This window comes from Kogia breviceps, chromosome 2 (genome assembly GCF_026419965.1).
Source record: "Kogia breviceps isolate mKogBre1 chromosome 2, mKogBre1 haplotype 1, whole genome shotgun sequence".
Classification (NCBI taxonomy): Eukaryota; Metazoa; Chordata; class Mammalia; order Artiodactyla; family Physeteridae; genus Kogia; species Kogia breviceps.
Genome location: NC_081311.1, coordinates 14,060,761 through 14,076,470, shown reverse-complemented (window position 1 = coordinate 14,076,470; position 15,710 = coordinate 14,060,761). Strand labels below are relative to the sequence as shown.

At 50.1% G+C, this 15,710-nt stretch overlaps 1 protein-coding gene across 8 annotated transcripts in view; it reads right to left on the bottom strand.

Annotated features, from left to right (window-relative positions):
• The window catches only part of HSPA12A (heat shock protein family A (Hsp70) member 12A), a 165,434-nt gene that overhangs the window by 21,258 nt on the left and 128,466 nt on the right, over nucleotides 1-15,710 (bottom strand). For all 8 annotated transcript variants that reach the window (XR_010838820.1, XR_010838822.1, XR_010838821.1 and 5 more), the window contains 4 exons: nucleotides 12,204-12,289; nucleotides 10,539-10,666; nucleotides 6,545-6,731; nucleotides 4,256-4,360 (listed from right to left, as the gene is read on the bottom strand). Coding sequence is in view for 5 of the 8 variants with exons in the window: in XM_067024569.1 (XP_066880670.1) it covers nucleotides 4,256-4,360; nucleotides 6,545-6,731; nucleotides 10,539-10,666; nucleotides 12,204-12,289 (506 nt within the window). In the remaining 3 variants the exon portion in view is untranslated. The remainder of the gene's footprint in view (nucleotides 1-4,255; nucleotides 4,361-6,544; nucleotides 6,732-10,538; nucleotides 10,667-12,203; nucleotides 12,290-15,710) is intronic.

Below are 15,710 nucleotides of genomic sequence, written 5' to 3'. Positions count from 1 at the left end.
CTGGGGACATATTTCAGAAGATTAATAGGCTGGCGATTTTCTTTCTGATGGGTATCTCATTTTCTCTATTGTTTCACCTAGTTATCTTGGGGCTGACCCACCCTCTCACGGAACTAACTTCCTCTTTGATCAGTAAATTTTTTTTTTTCATTTAAAAACAACTTTTCATTTTTCATTGTGAGAAAATACACATAACATAAAATTCACCATCTGAATCATTTTTAAGTGTGTGGTTCAGTACATTCACTAAACTTTTTTTTCATAAACATGTTTTTAAAAACATCTCTGCTTTAGACCAATGTGAAACATTTTTTAAAAAATTGAGGCATAACTGAGTTACAATGTTGTGTAATTGCTGGTGTAGAGCAAAGTGATTCAGAAATATATATATAGATATGAATGAATATATATATATGAATGAATATATATATGAATGTATATATGTTCTTTTTCAGATTCTTTTCCATTATAGGTTATTATGAGATATCGAATATAGTTCCCTGTGCTATACACTAGGTCCTTGTTGTTTACCTATTTTATATATAATACTGTCGAACTCCTAATCTCAATCCCAAACTCCTAATTTATCCCTCCCCACCCCTTTCCCCTTTGGTAACCGTAAGTTTGTTTTCTATGTCTGTGGGTCTATTTCTATTTTATATATAAGTTCATTTGTATCATTTTTTTAGATTTCACATATAAATGACATATGATACTTGTCCTTCTCTGTCTGACTTACTTCACTTAATGTGATAATCTCTAGGTCCATTCATGTTGCTCCAAATGACCTTATTTCATTCTTTTTAATGGCTAATATTCCATTGTATATGTATACCACATCTTCTTTATCCATTCATCTGTCGATGGACATTTAGGTTACGTCCACGTCTTTGCTATTGTAAACAGTGCTGCTATGAACACTGGGGTGCATGTATCTTTTTGAATTTGCATGTACCTTTTCATCTTTTCCGGATATCTGTCCAGGAGTGGGACTGCTGGTGAAAGAGCCATTTTTTGTTTGTGTTTATTTTTGTTTTTTAATCGTGTTTTACTTCCTTGAAGGTCTGCACTGGGCTTTGAAAGCTGGTGAGCATGTGATGGGTTGGGAGGGATTCTAAGCCTATAACCATCCAGGGTATTTTAAATGCTTTAAACAGGAAAAGGCTCAAAGGTGAATGATGGGCTTCCCTGGCTGTGTGGAAAGTTGTCTGATGAGCTGTTTGTCCGCCAGCGGGTGGAGATCAGCTTGGAAGGGAAGGAACCTGGCACTGACTGAACATCTCACGTCAGGCACTTTCACTGACTGTCCCTCGTGAATAGTGAGACTGCTCCAGGGACGTGATTTCTGAGATATTCTCCTTGAGCTTATTCTGGTCCAACATGCAATAGTCCCCCTCTGCACTGAGCCCATGCGCCCCTCGAACACCAGCCAGCCTCTTACGTAGGGCCTAGTTCCTATACACCTCCTCAAACAGCTCTTCTGCGTGGAATTTCTTTACAACGTGTTCCCTGCTCAGAGAAGGTTCCGGAAGCTTCTGGCTGAGCCGACAGGTCCACAACCACCCACCCACCCACGCCCGTGCCTGACCTCTGCCCCCTCCACCTCCTCCCTCCCTTGAGAGATGGGCTGTTCACGCCTTTCTTCTTGGCCAACTCGAAACACACTCCAGTGTCGTAGACTTTCTCAAGTTCTACATTTTCCCTGAGTCCCCACGGCTGCTCCTATTATTCTGGAGGCCTCCATCTCCCTCTGTGCCTTCATCTTTCTCCAGGCGCTGAGCCCATCCCTCTGAGATCCTTCTCCTCAGGCCGACAGAGGTCTACCTCCTCTCCTGCTTCGCTGTCTCCTGGACCAATGGCTGCTTCCCTTCCGCAGGTCCCCGCCGGCCTTAATGCTCCTGCCTCTGGCTGGTCACCACCTTCTTCCTGAAGTGAACCCAGCCCATCTCCCTCCCACTTCCTTCCTTAGAATCCTCTCCCCACCCCTTTTCATAGAAGAATTTTTTCCCCAGGAACCACTCCCTCCCTCACCCCACCACCTTTATCTCCCTGGTTTCCATGTTCCTCAAATGACCCCACAGTTGGAGTCTCAGCCTCGCCCTCAGCCCTCGGACAGACCTGCTTCAGGATCTGAGTGAGCTGCTAACATATCACTCTCCTCCACCTGCAGGCCCTCGGGACCACGTGGTCTCCCCTCCTCTAAGGCTATCCTTGTGGCCATGGCAACCCCTGTGAGAAATCCTTTGAGGGCTCCCCACGACCGAGACCCAGGAAGAATTCCTTGGCCTGGCCTTCGAGGCTTCACACGATCTCATCCGGAGCTTGCTATTCCTGCTCTCTCTGCTATGTTTTCTTTCCCCGGAGCTGTGCCTAGGCCGCTCCACCAGCGCAAAACACCCGCCCTTCCAGCTGCTGCCCTTGGGCAGAACCTCTGCCTTCACCGAACACTCAACACCCACGGTTACCCCCTCATGACACCCACCCATCGACTGGATGCACTGGGTTTCTTTCCACGTGGCCAGAACTTGCATAGCACCTGGCTCACAAAAAGTACTCAAAACAAGAGGTACTTGAATGGATGAAAGCAGTGTTACGACCTCACTTCTTTGTCTCCCTCTAGCCCTATTTCTAGAATTCTATTCTACTCTATTTCTAGAATTCACTAAATTTCTTCTAGCGATCACATGATACCAAATGCTTCTGAAGTTCCCAATTCTTTTTGGATAGAGTTCAATACACGAGGCTCTTGAATCGTCTGATCTATGCCCACTCATCACCATGCCTATGGGAGGGGACACTGAGTGGATGGCTATATTCCATTTGGAAACTAGCCATTTTCTTAATTCTGGGCCATCACTGAACAAACCTTTGCAAGGGCAAACCAAGGGGGCTTATTCACCTGGTCAGCTTCTTCCATGGGGTCTGGGGTGGGGGGCATGGAGGAGAGGGGGGACAGCAGCAATTATTTACCAAGTAAATAGTTGCTGACCCCCAGGGAGGCATTTAACATCGAATATTTCACTTACTATCAAACGACCCACGAGGCACAGTTACCTGACCCCCTTTTCATGTTAGGAACGTGGGTATCAGAGAGAACGAGCACCCCGCCCAAGATCCCACAGCTGCCGCAGATGTCTCCCGCCTTTCTTTCTTTTGTTTGTTTTACTGAGGTATAATTCACATACCATCAAATTCACCTTTTTAAAGTGCACAGTTTGGGACTTCCCTGGTGGTGCAGTGGACACGGGTTCATGGCCAATGCAGGGGACGCGGGTTTGATCCCTGGTCCAGGAAGATGCCACGTGCTGCGGAGCAACTAAGCCCGTGCACTGAGACTACTGAGCCTGTGCTCTAGAGCCCGCGAGCCACAACTACTGAAGCAATTGTGCCACAACTACTGAAGCCCATGTGCCTAGAGCCTGTGCTCTCGGCAACAAGAGAGGCCACTGCAATGAGAAGCCCACACACCACAACCAAGAGTAGCCCCCGCTCGCCGCAACTAGAGAAAGCCCGCGCGCAACAACGAAGACCCAACGCAGCCAAAAAAATAAAATAAAATGAAGTGCACAATTCAGTGGGTTTTAGTATATTCACAAGGTTGTGCAACCATCCCCGCTGTCTAACTTCATCACCCCCCAAAAGTAACCCATACCCCCTGGCAGTCACTCCTCTACCACTCCCCCTGCCTCTAGCAACCACTAGTCTACTTTTCTGTCTCTGTGGCTTTGCCTCTTCTGAACATTTCCTACAAAAGGAATCATACAGTATGTGGCCTTTTGTATCTGGCTTCTTTCACTTAGCATCATGTTTTCAAGGTCCATCCATGCCATACCAGGTATCAGTACTTCACTCCTTTTTAAGGCTGAATAGTATCGCAGTGTATGGGTGAATCCCATTTAGTTAACCATTCATCCACTGATGGACATTTGGGTTGTTTCTGCTTTTTGGTTATTATGAACAGTGCTGCTAGAAACATTCACATACAAGTTTTTGTGTGAATATATGTTTTCGTTTCTCTTGGTACATACCTAGGATCGGAACTGCCAGGCAGATGCTCACTCCGTGTTTAACCTTTTGAGGAACCGCCAGGCTGTTCTCCACAGCAGCTGCACCGTTTTCCCTTCCCACCAGCAGTGCACAAGGGTACATCCCGCTTTCTGAATACAAAGCCCACATTCTCTCCCCTGAGGCTGTCCCTGCTCCCCTAGCTGGCAGGTGCCCCCTACCCTCAGCACAGGCTCTGGCGTGTACCTACCTTCAGCGCCTGCTCCTTGAAGTGCTGCAGGGCATAAGCAAAGATTTCAAGGGCTTTGATTTTCTTGCCATTTGCTGCCGTCAGGTCTGTATCCATGGTGAGGTCCTAGAGCCGGGACAGGAATGAAATAGTACGAAGGAGGAGAGACATGCCTTCTGGCTTTAAGCACTGTCACTTGGAGACCTGGGGAACCCAGTGAACCGAGTTTGTGTTTCCTGGTGTTTGAGGGGCAGACTAGGATGGCACGTCCCCCAGGACAAGGCTGGCAGCAATGTCCCCTTACTGTGGAGGAGGCCCTGGCTGCTCCCCTCAGCCCCCACCTCCGCTGCTCCCTTCTTCCCTCCCTCCCTCCCTCCTTCTTTTCCTCTCTCCCCTGGATCCTCCAGGGGCAGAGGTTTCGGGGCAGCAACAGAGCCCAGGAAGAAAAAAAAAAAAAAAAAAAGGCAGCAGACGCCACTCCCGATGCAATTTACATACTATTTCCACATGACACACATGGTCGCCCTTGGGACCCCCTCCTAATGGAAGCCTAGATAATCATACCACATCACTGACGTGCGCGGTGCTAAACAGACACGAAGCTTTCACTTCCCGATGAGCTGCCAACCAAGTCACAAAAATAGAAGAGCTCCTATTTTAAGGCTTGTGCTGTCTAATCCACTGGGAGGCCGGCATCACTGCCTTCCTTCCTCTGCCAGAAGCTACAGCAGTTGCTGAGTGCAGTCCTGGGGTGTAAGATGCTCCGTGAGACGCCGGATGGACTGCGGTCATTAAAAAATGATGAAAACAGTCCCCAGAGGGTGGGAATGGGCAGAGAGGGGAACAAACCCCCAAGTCTCCTGGAACCAGAAGACGCATCACCACCAGGGAAAAAAATCAGTGTGGCCTCTGGATTGATCCAGGCTGGGTAATTAGTCTTTGCCTCTGGAGTGTGAAGGGGTATCAAGCAGCTAAGCCAGCCTTGTGGGGCCTGCCCATCATCCTGACCCCTCCACACACGCCCACTCCTCCCACATCTGGGGCTCAGCAAAGACACCCCAGCTTTGGGGTGGCGGCTCCCAGGCAGCTTCCAGGCATCAGGAAGCCACAGGCTTGGAACTGAAAAATTCAGATTGAAAAAATTCCTGGGCTTCCACCCGCAGGAGATTCCTATTGGGCACTGAATCCCATCAGGTGAAACAGGAAGGATGCATTCTGAGCCGAAGTCAGTGTGCTTCAGAGAGAGACACACACACACGGGTGAGCACCGAGCCCTGGAAGGCAGGGTGCCGGCTGCAGCGTCTCCCAGTAACATTTGTTTTGTCATCTGCAAACACTTAACAAGCGGACATATGAAAGCAATAAATAATAGAAGCTAGCAATTGACTTTAACTCACTAAGGACCGACTGGCATGGTTCTGGGAGCTTTGTGTATTTTGATTCCTTTAATCCTTACAACATCCCCGTAAGAAAAGCACTCTCCATGTCTCCACTTCACAGATAAGGTAAAGCAAGGCAAGGAGAGTCTAAGTGACTTGGATTAAGTATCTCAAAGGTGTCAGAGGTGGGATTTAAACCCAGGCCATCTGGCCTCATGGTCTGTGGTCTTAAACACTATCACCATCCTGCATCTCTGAGTACTGAGAGTTAAGGAAAATTGAAGGGATAAAATGCTTAAATTGAAAAAGCTCTATCCTATGGCCCAACATTTCGATGAAGCTTGGGGGAGGGCGCTAATCAACCTGGCCGTCTTACAAAACCCTGGCAAGTTGGAAGCAGAACTACTTCAGGCACTGGGCCTCCGATTATTGGGCACTTGATTTCCTGAGCTGCCTCCTTCCCCACATAGAAGGTCAATGAACCCGTTGTTGCTGGTTGTTACTTCCAAACTGGTTAGTTATAACCACTAACTACCCAGAGCCCCCGAAATGCTCCCTCGTCCCCGAGTCCTTCCTTCAGGATTCCTTGATCTCCCAACAATCCTGCAGGTGAAGGGGGATCTCCTGGCACAGCAGGGGTCTCCCAGCCCCCTTTGCCTGTGCTCCAGCCAGCCAGCGTCTCTCTGACTGGTCAATTTCCAAAGCAAACAAGTTGCTAACCATTCTGAATATCTCCCTGCCCGTGTGTACGTCAGAAAGTGCTGTGTGTTCCACGAAAGTGTTGTGTGCTCCGGGTTGTTTCTAAATCAAGGTGAGTGGACATTCATTTCTGCTTGGGGGAAACCTGAGGGCCCCCCAAGGTCTGGAAAGGCTGGAGGAAACCTCAGCTCTCGAATGCAGAAGACTTGGGGCCAGGGAGAGGCTGGCTTACCCCAGTGGTATGCAGCTTCATCTTGAACTTCTCCAGGTACAGCCACTGCTTGGCCTCATTGGGATCCAGGTCGTGGTAAAAGTCCCTGGCGGCGTACCCGAAACTGTGGAACTTCCTCTCCGGAGTCAACAAGATGGTGGTTGGAGTCTTCTGGTTGGACACCCCAGGGTCGCCTCCTTCCCATCGCCTGCCACCGAGGAAAGGCAGAGGTCATGGGCCTTCTTGCGTAATCCCAATGCAGGCAGCACCGGTGTGAGCGCCTACTGCGTGCACGGCTGTTAGAGATGTGAGTGCCCGTGGTGGCTGCCAAAGGGGCCCTCTGGTTTAGCTGGTTGAGTAGTGACTAGAGACACAACTTCAGTTAATAAGAAAAACGAAAGGGACAAGTGCCAGGTTCTTGCTCAGTAACGAAGTCTGCTTCATCCTTGCAGCGTTCACTGAGCATCTACTGTGTGCCAGCTGCTAGCGACACAGAGATGAAACATTTATGTCTCTGCCTTCAGATAACTCACAACCTAGTAGGTAATGGGTTTTTTTGTTTGTTTTTTGGCTCTTTAATTTGCAAGCACCCAATAGCAGATGGATAGCTAGTTTGCATCCTCTTTGAAACAGGTAGGGTATAAACGAACACATAAATACCTGCCTCATCAGATGGAAATGGGGGGGGGGGTCCAGGGAAATGTCCCAGAGGGGTCAGAGGAGACAGAGGTGCCAGAGATGGGGCCTTGCAAAGAATGCCGGGCTCAGGAGAGACTTGATGTCGAAGGAGGGAAGGACACTGCAGGCTGCTCTGAGGTGGGCAAGCTAAGTGACTGTGTAGGTTGGAGAAAGCGTGTAAATGAGAAGAGTGATTGTGTACATGTGTGAAAAACGAGATTGGGAAGGTGGTAGGAGCCAGGCTGAAGAGAACCCTGAGGAGTGAGAGATTTTTTTTTTTTTCTTTTTTTTTTTGCGATACGCGGGCCTCTCACTGTTGTGTCCTCTCCCGTTGCGGAGCACAGGCTCTGGACGCGCAGGCCCAGCGGCCATGGCTCACGGGCCCAGCCGCTCCGCGGCATGTGGGATCTTCCCGGACCGGGGCACGAACCCGCGTCCCCTGCATCGGCAGGCGGACTCTCAACCACTGCGCCACCAGGGAAGCCCGGAGTGAGAGATTTAACCAGTGAGTAATAGGGAACCACTAACGGTTTTAGAGCAGCGGCAGGACAGAATCAGAGCTACTGTTGACTGGAGCGAACTGGACTAAAGGGCGGGAGACGGGAAGCCAGGAGGCTAAGCAGGAGGCTCAGGCCTCGAGGTGAGGGAGCTCATACGGGGGTAGAGAGCCCTGGGAAGAGAGAGAGGGGATGACGGGGGAGGAGCTGTCCAGGGGAGAACCGAGCCAAATGGCCTCGGTGGGGAGCAGGTGCCAGGAGCCCCAGAGGTTTCAAGCATGGGAGCCTGGAGGAGAGAGTGCCCCTCCCAGATGCCAGCAGCCCTGGCCAAGAAGGAGGCAGGAGGAAACGTGGAGAGCTTTATTTGAACGTTCTGGCATCGAGCTCCCAGGAGGGGCTTGAAGATACAAGCCTGGGGTTCAGGAAGAGATCCAGGCAGGAAACAGACCTGGGCAGTCCCATACTGGGGGGACACTCACAGCAACAAGGTGGGTGAGAGGGCTGATGGGAACCAGCACTGAGGTGAGGAGGGAAGGAACCATATCCTGCACATCTATATGCTGAAGAGGACCCAGAAGCGGGGAGGGGTGGATACAGACAGACAGGCAGGCAGATGCGATGGGATTCCGTCCCGGAACTGACGGGAGGGGCCGTGGAGCAATCAGAGGGTAGGCTGAGCCCCAGCAAAGCTTCCTTCCTTCTCGCAGATAGAAGGAAGGAGAAAAGCAAAGAGAGTGGATGCTTCTCCCTCCTTTGGGGCCACGGCAGAGAAGGCCCGGCTGCCAAGAGGCCAGGGGTGCTGTCTCCTCTACCAGGCCCTGGCTCAGCAGCTGGCTCTGGTCCTACCACTCGCCACACGACCCCTACGAGCAGCCCCTGATGGAGACATAGGCCCGAGGGGCAGCGCACCTCTCTCCCTGGCCTGCCCTCCTGGGGAGGTGGCTGTACTCCTGGATGGGCTCTCACCTGCCCCTGACATCACAGTCCAGATGGAGAGCCAAGCTCCACCTAGATTTGCCACACAGATGAGGCTGGAGTCATCCCTGGCCCGTTTCCCAGTCAAGCCCCATCAGGACGCAGGCTTCTACCCAGGGGGCCAAAGTCCCCATGGTGACCCCACTGAGATGAAGGGATGATCACCCACCCAGACAGACACTGGCGCCTGGGCCAGAGGTGCGCTCCGCACAACCTTTCAGAAATGCATTTTCCATTACTATTAATGCTGACGTTTTCAGTAGGTAATGGACTTCCTGAGGTTTTTGCCTTTCAAATCTTTAATTCTTCATTCCTATTTAAATACAAAAACTTAAAACTTTCTCATTCATAACTCTGTCCGTCTGGATCATGGTTATGTTCATATGTTCTGACTGAAATAAAATTCAGGTAGAACCTCCCTCCAAAAATCTCTCCGATAACTAGGACAAGGTCCCTAGAGACCCTGAACTCTGTGGACGCTTTGTGAGAATTCCTCCCCAGCAAGTTCAAAGTTATTTTTGCTCTTTTCTTCTTTTTCACTTTTCATTACATGACTATCCCTTTGAAATAACATGTCTTAAAACAACTAGAAGCTGATAAATGTTGATTCTGGCTTTTAACACAGAGCTCTTTTCTTTCCGAGGCTCCCACCTCAGGAGATGGCGGAGCGGACCCTCACAGCATCTGCCCCACTAACCCGAAGCAGGATCTTGGTGGTGACTGAACACCGAAGGTGATGCTGCAATCAGGGTTCTCTACTAACACTGGCTTTTTGTTCTTTCCTGATGAGATGACACCCACGGGTCTCTGAAGCATCTTAGGACATCCAGTTTTCCAGAGGAAAGGCAGGGCCTAAATCAAGAGTGGGGCAAGGATCGCTTTTATCATGACTTATGTTTTAAACAGCACTCTCTATAAAACATGCATAAGATCCTATTCTGGGAGTGATAACTGAATTCCACAATTACCAGCTGAAGGAATTGCAAAGCCCATCACAATGTATCTTCAGAGCCATCCTTGGATTTGGAAAACCAGGGTGATAAACCCCTGGTTCCCAAAGCTTTGAGTGGCCACAGACTGCAAGAAGGCGTGAGCCAGTCTGGGGGAGCAGGCACTGGTGCCAGGATAGACCAGGGTCCTCGCAGACAGCTGATCACACGTGGATGGGGTAGACGCCAGGGCTGCTGTGTGCACGAGTGGGGGGGGCGGGGGGCCCAGGAGACCCAGGGCAGCTTCAGGGTGAAGTTGGCTGAAATTCACCCCCCTCTGCTTTTTCTCAGGCGTGGTGCTTTCTACTTCTGGATTACTATCATCTCATGACTTCACTTCAAAGAACTAGCACCTTCCCTGCTTACATTTTACTACGTGCTAAGTGCTTGATAGGCAATCTCATTACATTTGCACACACACACACACACAAGCAGGTACTGCCATTATCCCCATTTCACAGATGAGGAAACAGAGCTTTAGAAGGTTCAGCAATTGCATGAGGTCACACAGCGGTGAGTGGAGGCCTGGATCTCCTCCATCACCAGCATCTTCTAAGTCAGCACCTCTTGCCCAGGCTGTACGCTGGAATCACACCTGGTTTCAAACATACTGTCCAGGTCTTTCCCCAAACCAAGTCAGAATTAAAGCAACACGTTTACAGACCAGGAACCAGGAGCCCAGAGATCAGAAGTGGCTTGCCCGAAGTGGCACGGTGAGTTTGGGCCAAGCGGGGCCAGAATCCAGGACCCGCTGACTGCGTACCGTTCACCTGCTCACTGTATTAATCCCTCTCCTCTCCCCCAAGGCCCTCCCCCCGGTCTCCATAGTTACAGCGACCAGCGCCAGCACCTGCCCCTCCGGCCCACGGCACTGACCTCATCACATGGATGCATTCTGGCTCCTTGGTGAAGCTGTAGGCATAGCCGCTGGATGTGGTCCCAAAGTCGACAGCCACCACCACGAGAAACGTCTGCTGCTCAGAGACGTTTGGGTCCGCATCGTTCTGCAGATAACAGAGCGGGGTACAGGGGGTGGGTGGGGCAGTCAAGCCAGGCTTTCAGCGGGTTCCACCCTGCCCTGCTGTGTGCCCACTGTAGACAGAAGCATATTGCACGTTCTGGTTCAAGGCTGCCACGTGGTGAGCCCCGGGGAGAGGGCAGGCTTTCTCAGCCCCTACCTGACCGACTCAGGGGGAAACGGAGGTGTCTCCTGAACAAGGGCCAGGCCACTGGGGAGGGCCCCTGCCCACACTCCCTTTATCAACTGTGCACAAACGTGGCTAATTACGGAAACTCTTCCATCTGGGCTGGAACCCCAGTGGTTCCCTGAGTGACACTGCTCTCTGCCCCGCCACTGCCCTCCCCCAGTCCCTGCACAGACCTCCAGACCCTGCTCAGCTGTGCCCTGTGCACCTGCCAGGTGACCCCTCCACCTGCCCGGGCGTGTCACGCATGGGTGTGGGGCTCAGCATATCAGGGACCCTGCGGAGTCCTGCCGTAGCCAGCATATGACCCTGCTGAGTCCTGGCCCCTTGGGGCCCCGAGCCTCTCCTCATCTGTCAAGTGAGTAGGTCAGGCCATTCCGGACTTCCAAAAAATTCGTTCAGCAAATGTAGACTTTTTTTTTTTTTAACATCCACAGAACTTCAAATTATACCAATAATTTTTAGATTTGAAGAGTACCAGGGGGTGAGAGCCACGTGTCTGGCCTTTCATCACACCGCCCCCACCCCATCCCCTTCAGCTTATCCTGAAGCTTTTACAGGGAACCCTCAGGGTACAGAGTTTGAAAACCACAGGACCCAGCTGTTAGGTGACCAAGCCTCTCAGTTTTCCCAAGCCTGAGGGAGTTCCGGGATACAGGACTTTGCGTGGAAACCAGGACGGTTCCAGGAAAACCAAGACAAGCTGGCGTCCCTACCCAGCGATGGCTCTGAAGTTCTTCTCAGCAGGGTCTGCTTTGAGGATCTGAGCAGCTTGTACAAAGCCGCGTAGCTCTCTCTGGTTGGCTACATGGAACCCCCTGGAATGGCTGCCCCGCGGTATCTACCTTTGCAGCGAGGGGCAGGGCAGGAGCAAACGCCCAGCCTCCAGCCCCCCGCGCTGCCCAGGTCCTCTCTCTCGGGCAAGCTGGTGCAGAAGCAATTACAGCCACGGCTTTGGGTCATGGCGGTTAACTACAGTGGAAAAGCCACTGCATTTCACTGACTCACCCGCCAGCCCCAAGTGGCTGCTTCCTCCCAAGAGGATGCCTTGCAGTCTCTGAGCCCTGAATCTTTAAAGAGCTGCTCCCACCCTGCCTGCTCACGTTCCCCACACCCAGGCCAATGGCTCCAGAAGCACCAGCGTCACCACGGAAAGCCTTTGCTGACCCACAGTGGCGAACGGGCTTGGTAGGTCTCACATGGCTGGCACTAGGACAACTTAATCTCCACCCATGAACGTGAGAAGCCGCTCAGCAGCCCATCACATGAGAGGCGCCTCTGAAAGCAAAGGTAAGCAGCACACGTACCCCCCTCCCCATGCACACACATTTCTTACCACAGTGTGGGAAGGGGACAGAGGTGTTATTCCTGTGTCCCCCAGACTCCGGGCTGGAGATGAATATGCAGATGTAGGGGCCATTTCTGAAAGGAAAGACAAGTGCGCTCCTTAAAGGTGGTGTGGACTGAGCCGGAGACCAGCAACGAGGGCTGCGTGGCTTTGCTCCTGCAGGACCGTTGCCCCTGCAAAGCCAGCTAACGTGGGGCAAGGCTGAACTCCAGCCAGAAAGGTAGGGCGTCTGATCTGTCCACCCCCGTACTTGATATTTAAAACTTGACCAAATGAGACGCTCCTTTTCTCCCAGTGACAACCAGGCCTCTCCCTATGTGCCACCCAACTCCCACTTAGCAGAGAGGCTGCCCAGTCCCCAAATCGCCTCAGCACCTGGCTCCTGCCCTCTGCAGAGCCAGTCCTTAGCCCAGGCACCAGTGTGGACCAGAGGAGCCTGTAGCCCCCTGAGATGATGTGCAAATTGTTCATGCATTTTCCTGGAAGGGCATCCACAGCTGTCAGGTTCCCAAAGGAGTATGGGACCCCACCCCAAAGATTAACAACCCTAATCGTAAGAATAGAGGACAGGAGTGCAACTTCCAGAAATAATTTCCTTGCTTTGTGGATGCATCACCTCCTCCCTCCCTCTGGCATGAGGCCCTGCCAGAACAAGGGGCGCTCATCTCTCTTCAGTGATGCTGAAGGGTTTTGACATTCAAAAAAAAAAAACATAGCAGAAAGACAGATAGGTTAGCATTCCTGGGTCCCCCAGTCGGGGCCCTGCAACAGACATGAGGTCATATCAGAGAAGAGCCAACAGCAAGGCAGCGTGAATATCATTTTGTCGATTCCCCCACTGCTCTTGCAATTACTCCGGCACAGACATTTGTTCTGAAACCTTGCCACAGCCCCGTGGCTCTCCCCCAGGGGTGAGCACCCAAGGAGAAGTCGCCCTGTCCCTGGTCAGTGCTGGAAGCTCCACCCACTCTCCCTGCCCGCTGCCCAGGACTGGCAGGGCCTGCAGAGCAGCAGAACAAGCACTGCAGGCTCCCCCTGCAGAGGTGATGGGCAGGCCCTGGGCACCAACAAATCCCAGGTACCATCCAGTACGTTCTGCAAATACTGCTCCATTCAGTATATACATTAACACGTGTGGGGAAAACATAGGTAATGTGCTACAACAATACCTGTAGTCAAGGAAACCCAGAGGGTATGAGGTATCTGAGAAAGACCTGTCTGCTTCTAGGAAAGCACCAGGAGTGGCTCCACCTGCCTCTGCGTGGTTAATCCCAAGAGCTTACTGATTTTTTTTTTTTTTCCTGTTTAGTGAGAACTCAAACAGCATCGTTACAGTGGGTGCCAAATGGGTTGTGGGAATAAAATGAATCATGAAAGAGTGAATATGAAGCTTCAGATCTGCACAGCCACCTTCCCAATCTGCAGGCGTATGCTCCCTATCCTCCTGATAAGGCTCAGTTCCAAACTTTGGGAGAAAGGTTCAGAAGCAAGTAAGTACAGAGGCCACAAATCAACTTGTGGGGCAGAGGACTTAAACAGACATTTCTCCAAAGAGCATATACTAATGGTCGATAAGCACGTGAAAGATGCTTAACTCATTAGTCATTAGGGAAATGCACTCATTAGTCCTTCGGGAAATCAAAACCACAGTGAGATACTGCTTCACTCCCACTAGGATGGCTCTAATTGAAAAGAAAAAAAGGAAATAACAAATGGTGGCAACGATGTGGAGACACTGGACCCCCTGGACCCCCTGTATACATCTTGTGGGAATGCAAAATGATACAGCTGCTGTGATAAGCAGCTTGGTAGTTCCTCAAAAAGTCAAATATAGACTTACCATAGACTCAATTCCACTCCTAGGAATTCCACTCCTAAGTATCTACCCGAAAGAATTGAAAACAGGGATGCTTGTATGTGCGTGTTCACTGCAGCATTATTCACAAAAACCAAAAAGTGAAAACAACCCAAGTATCCATCAACAGACAAATGGATAAACAAAATGTGGTATATCCATTCAATGGAATATTATTCAGCTGTAAAAAGGAATGCAATTCTTACACATGACACACCATGGATGAACCTAGAAAATATTATGCTAAGTGAAATAAGCTGGACACAAAAGGACAAATACCATATAATGTTTAGAACAGGCAAATTCATAGAGACAGACAGTAGATTAGAAGTAGCCAGGGGCTAGAGGGAGGAATGGGGAGTACAGAATTTCCATTTTGGGTGACAAAAAATTTTGGAAAAAGTAGTGACAGTTACACAACATTGTGAATGTAATTAATGCCACTGATTTGCACACTTAAAATGGTTAAAATGGCAAATTTTGTGTTATATATACTTTACCACAATAAAAAACTTTTATTAAAAAAAACTTGCTCATCTGAGAGGAGAAAGAATTTCCGATTCTACTAGCACCATGGCTCAGTGCTCTTAAAAAGAAAATGGAGACGTGAGCCTGGCTCCTGGACCAGCCAGCTAAACTTCAGCTCCTTTGCTCATCTCTCAGCACAGGGTACCCCCTTCCATGAAAGCAGGGGGAGGTCAGCATCTCCACTTGTGAGTAGTCTGCCCTGCCCCCACCCCCCCTTGGGCAGCCTGCAGAGAGATGCCACCCTCTCTCCACCTGCTACCTGCAAGGCCTGCAGCCATGTGTCCACATTTGCACAGAAGGTTTTGGAAGACACCGAACGTCTAATTGCCCTGAAAATCTGGTGCTGGCAATTAGCAAACAAGCTATTATCTGCAGACAAACCATCCACCCCGCTGTCTGCTTGGTTCTAATTATCCCATCACTCAGCCCTTCTCAGAGCATGTCCTACTGACTTGTAAAATAGCATGTGTTGGGCCACACACTGAACACATGCCTTGGGCCCCCAGAGGACTCCAGGAAATTTGAAGACAAGAACCAAGGATGTTTTTTGGTTCTCCCTGTACCTCCCTCCCACCCTGCCTCTGGCTCAGTACGAAATAAATCATTTGACTTGCTGATCACTCAGCCAGGCCTAGAGGCAATTGAACTTCATGGATTTTCTCCATTAGAAATTAAAATGCAGCTACATTGTGCAATGATTTAAAACTGATTTGCACAGAAGGTATGGAGGAGTAATATTTTTATAGACATTTGCATATCATGCACACCCACATCTATAGCTCTATAGATCCCAAATCAAAGATAATTCACCAGTTAATGTGCATTGACCCACCACAGAAATATAAAGAGCCTGTAGTGATAACTTTGTTATCAAGCTAATATTTCTTTATTTAACTATTTAAGATGTCAAAAAGGTGCTCCAACATTTTTAAGGAAAAGAATATGGAAAAGCCTGCTTTAGCCCCTGCGGGATGTGAGAAGTTTCTGGTGTGCTAATAATCCCAACCAATCTTGAGAGCTTTCATTCAATAGGTAAGTGATTAAGAATAAACACAACAGGGTCAATAGAATATTAGCTATTGGTCTATGGATAATTGACAGATCTAAGCTAA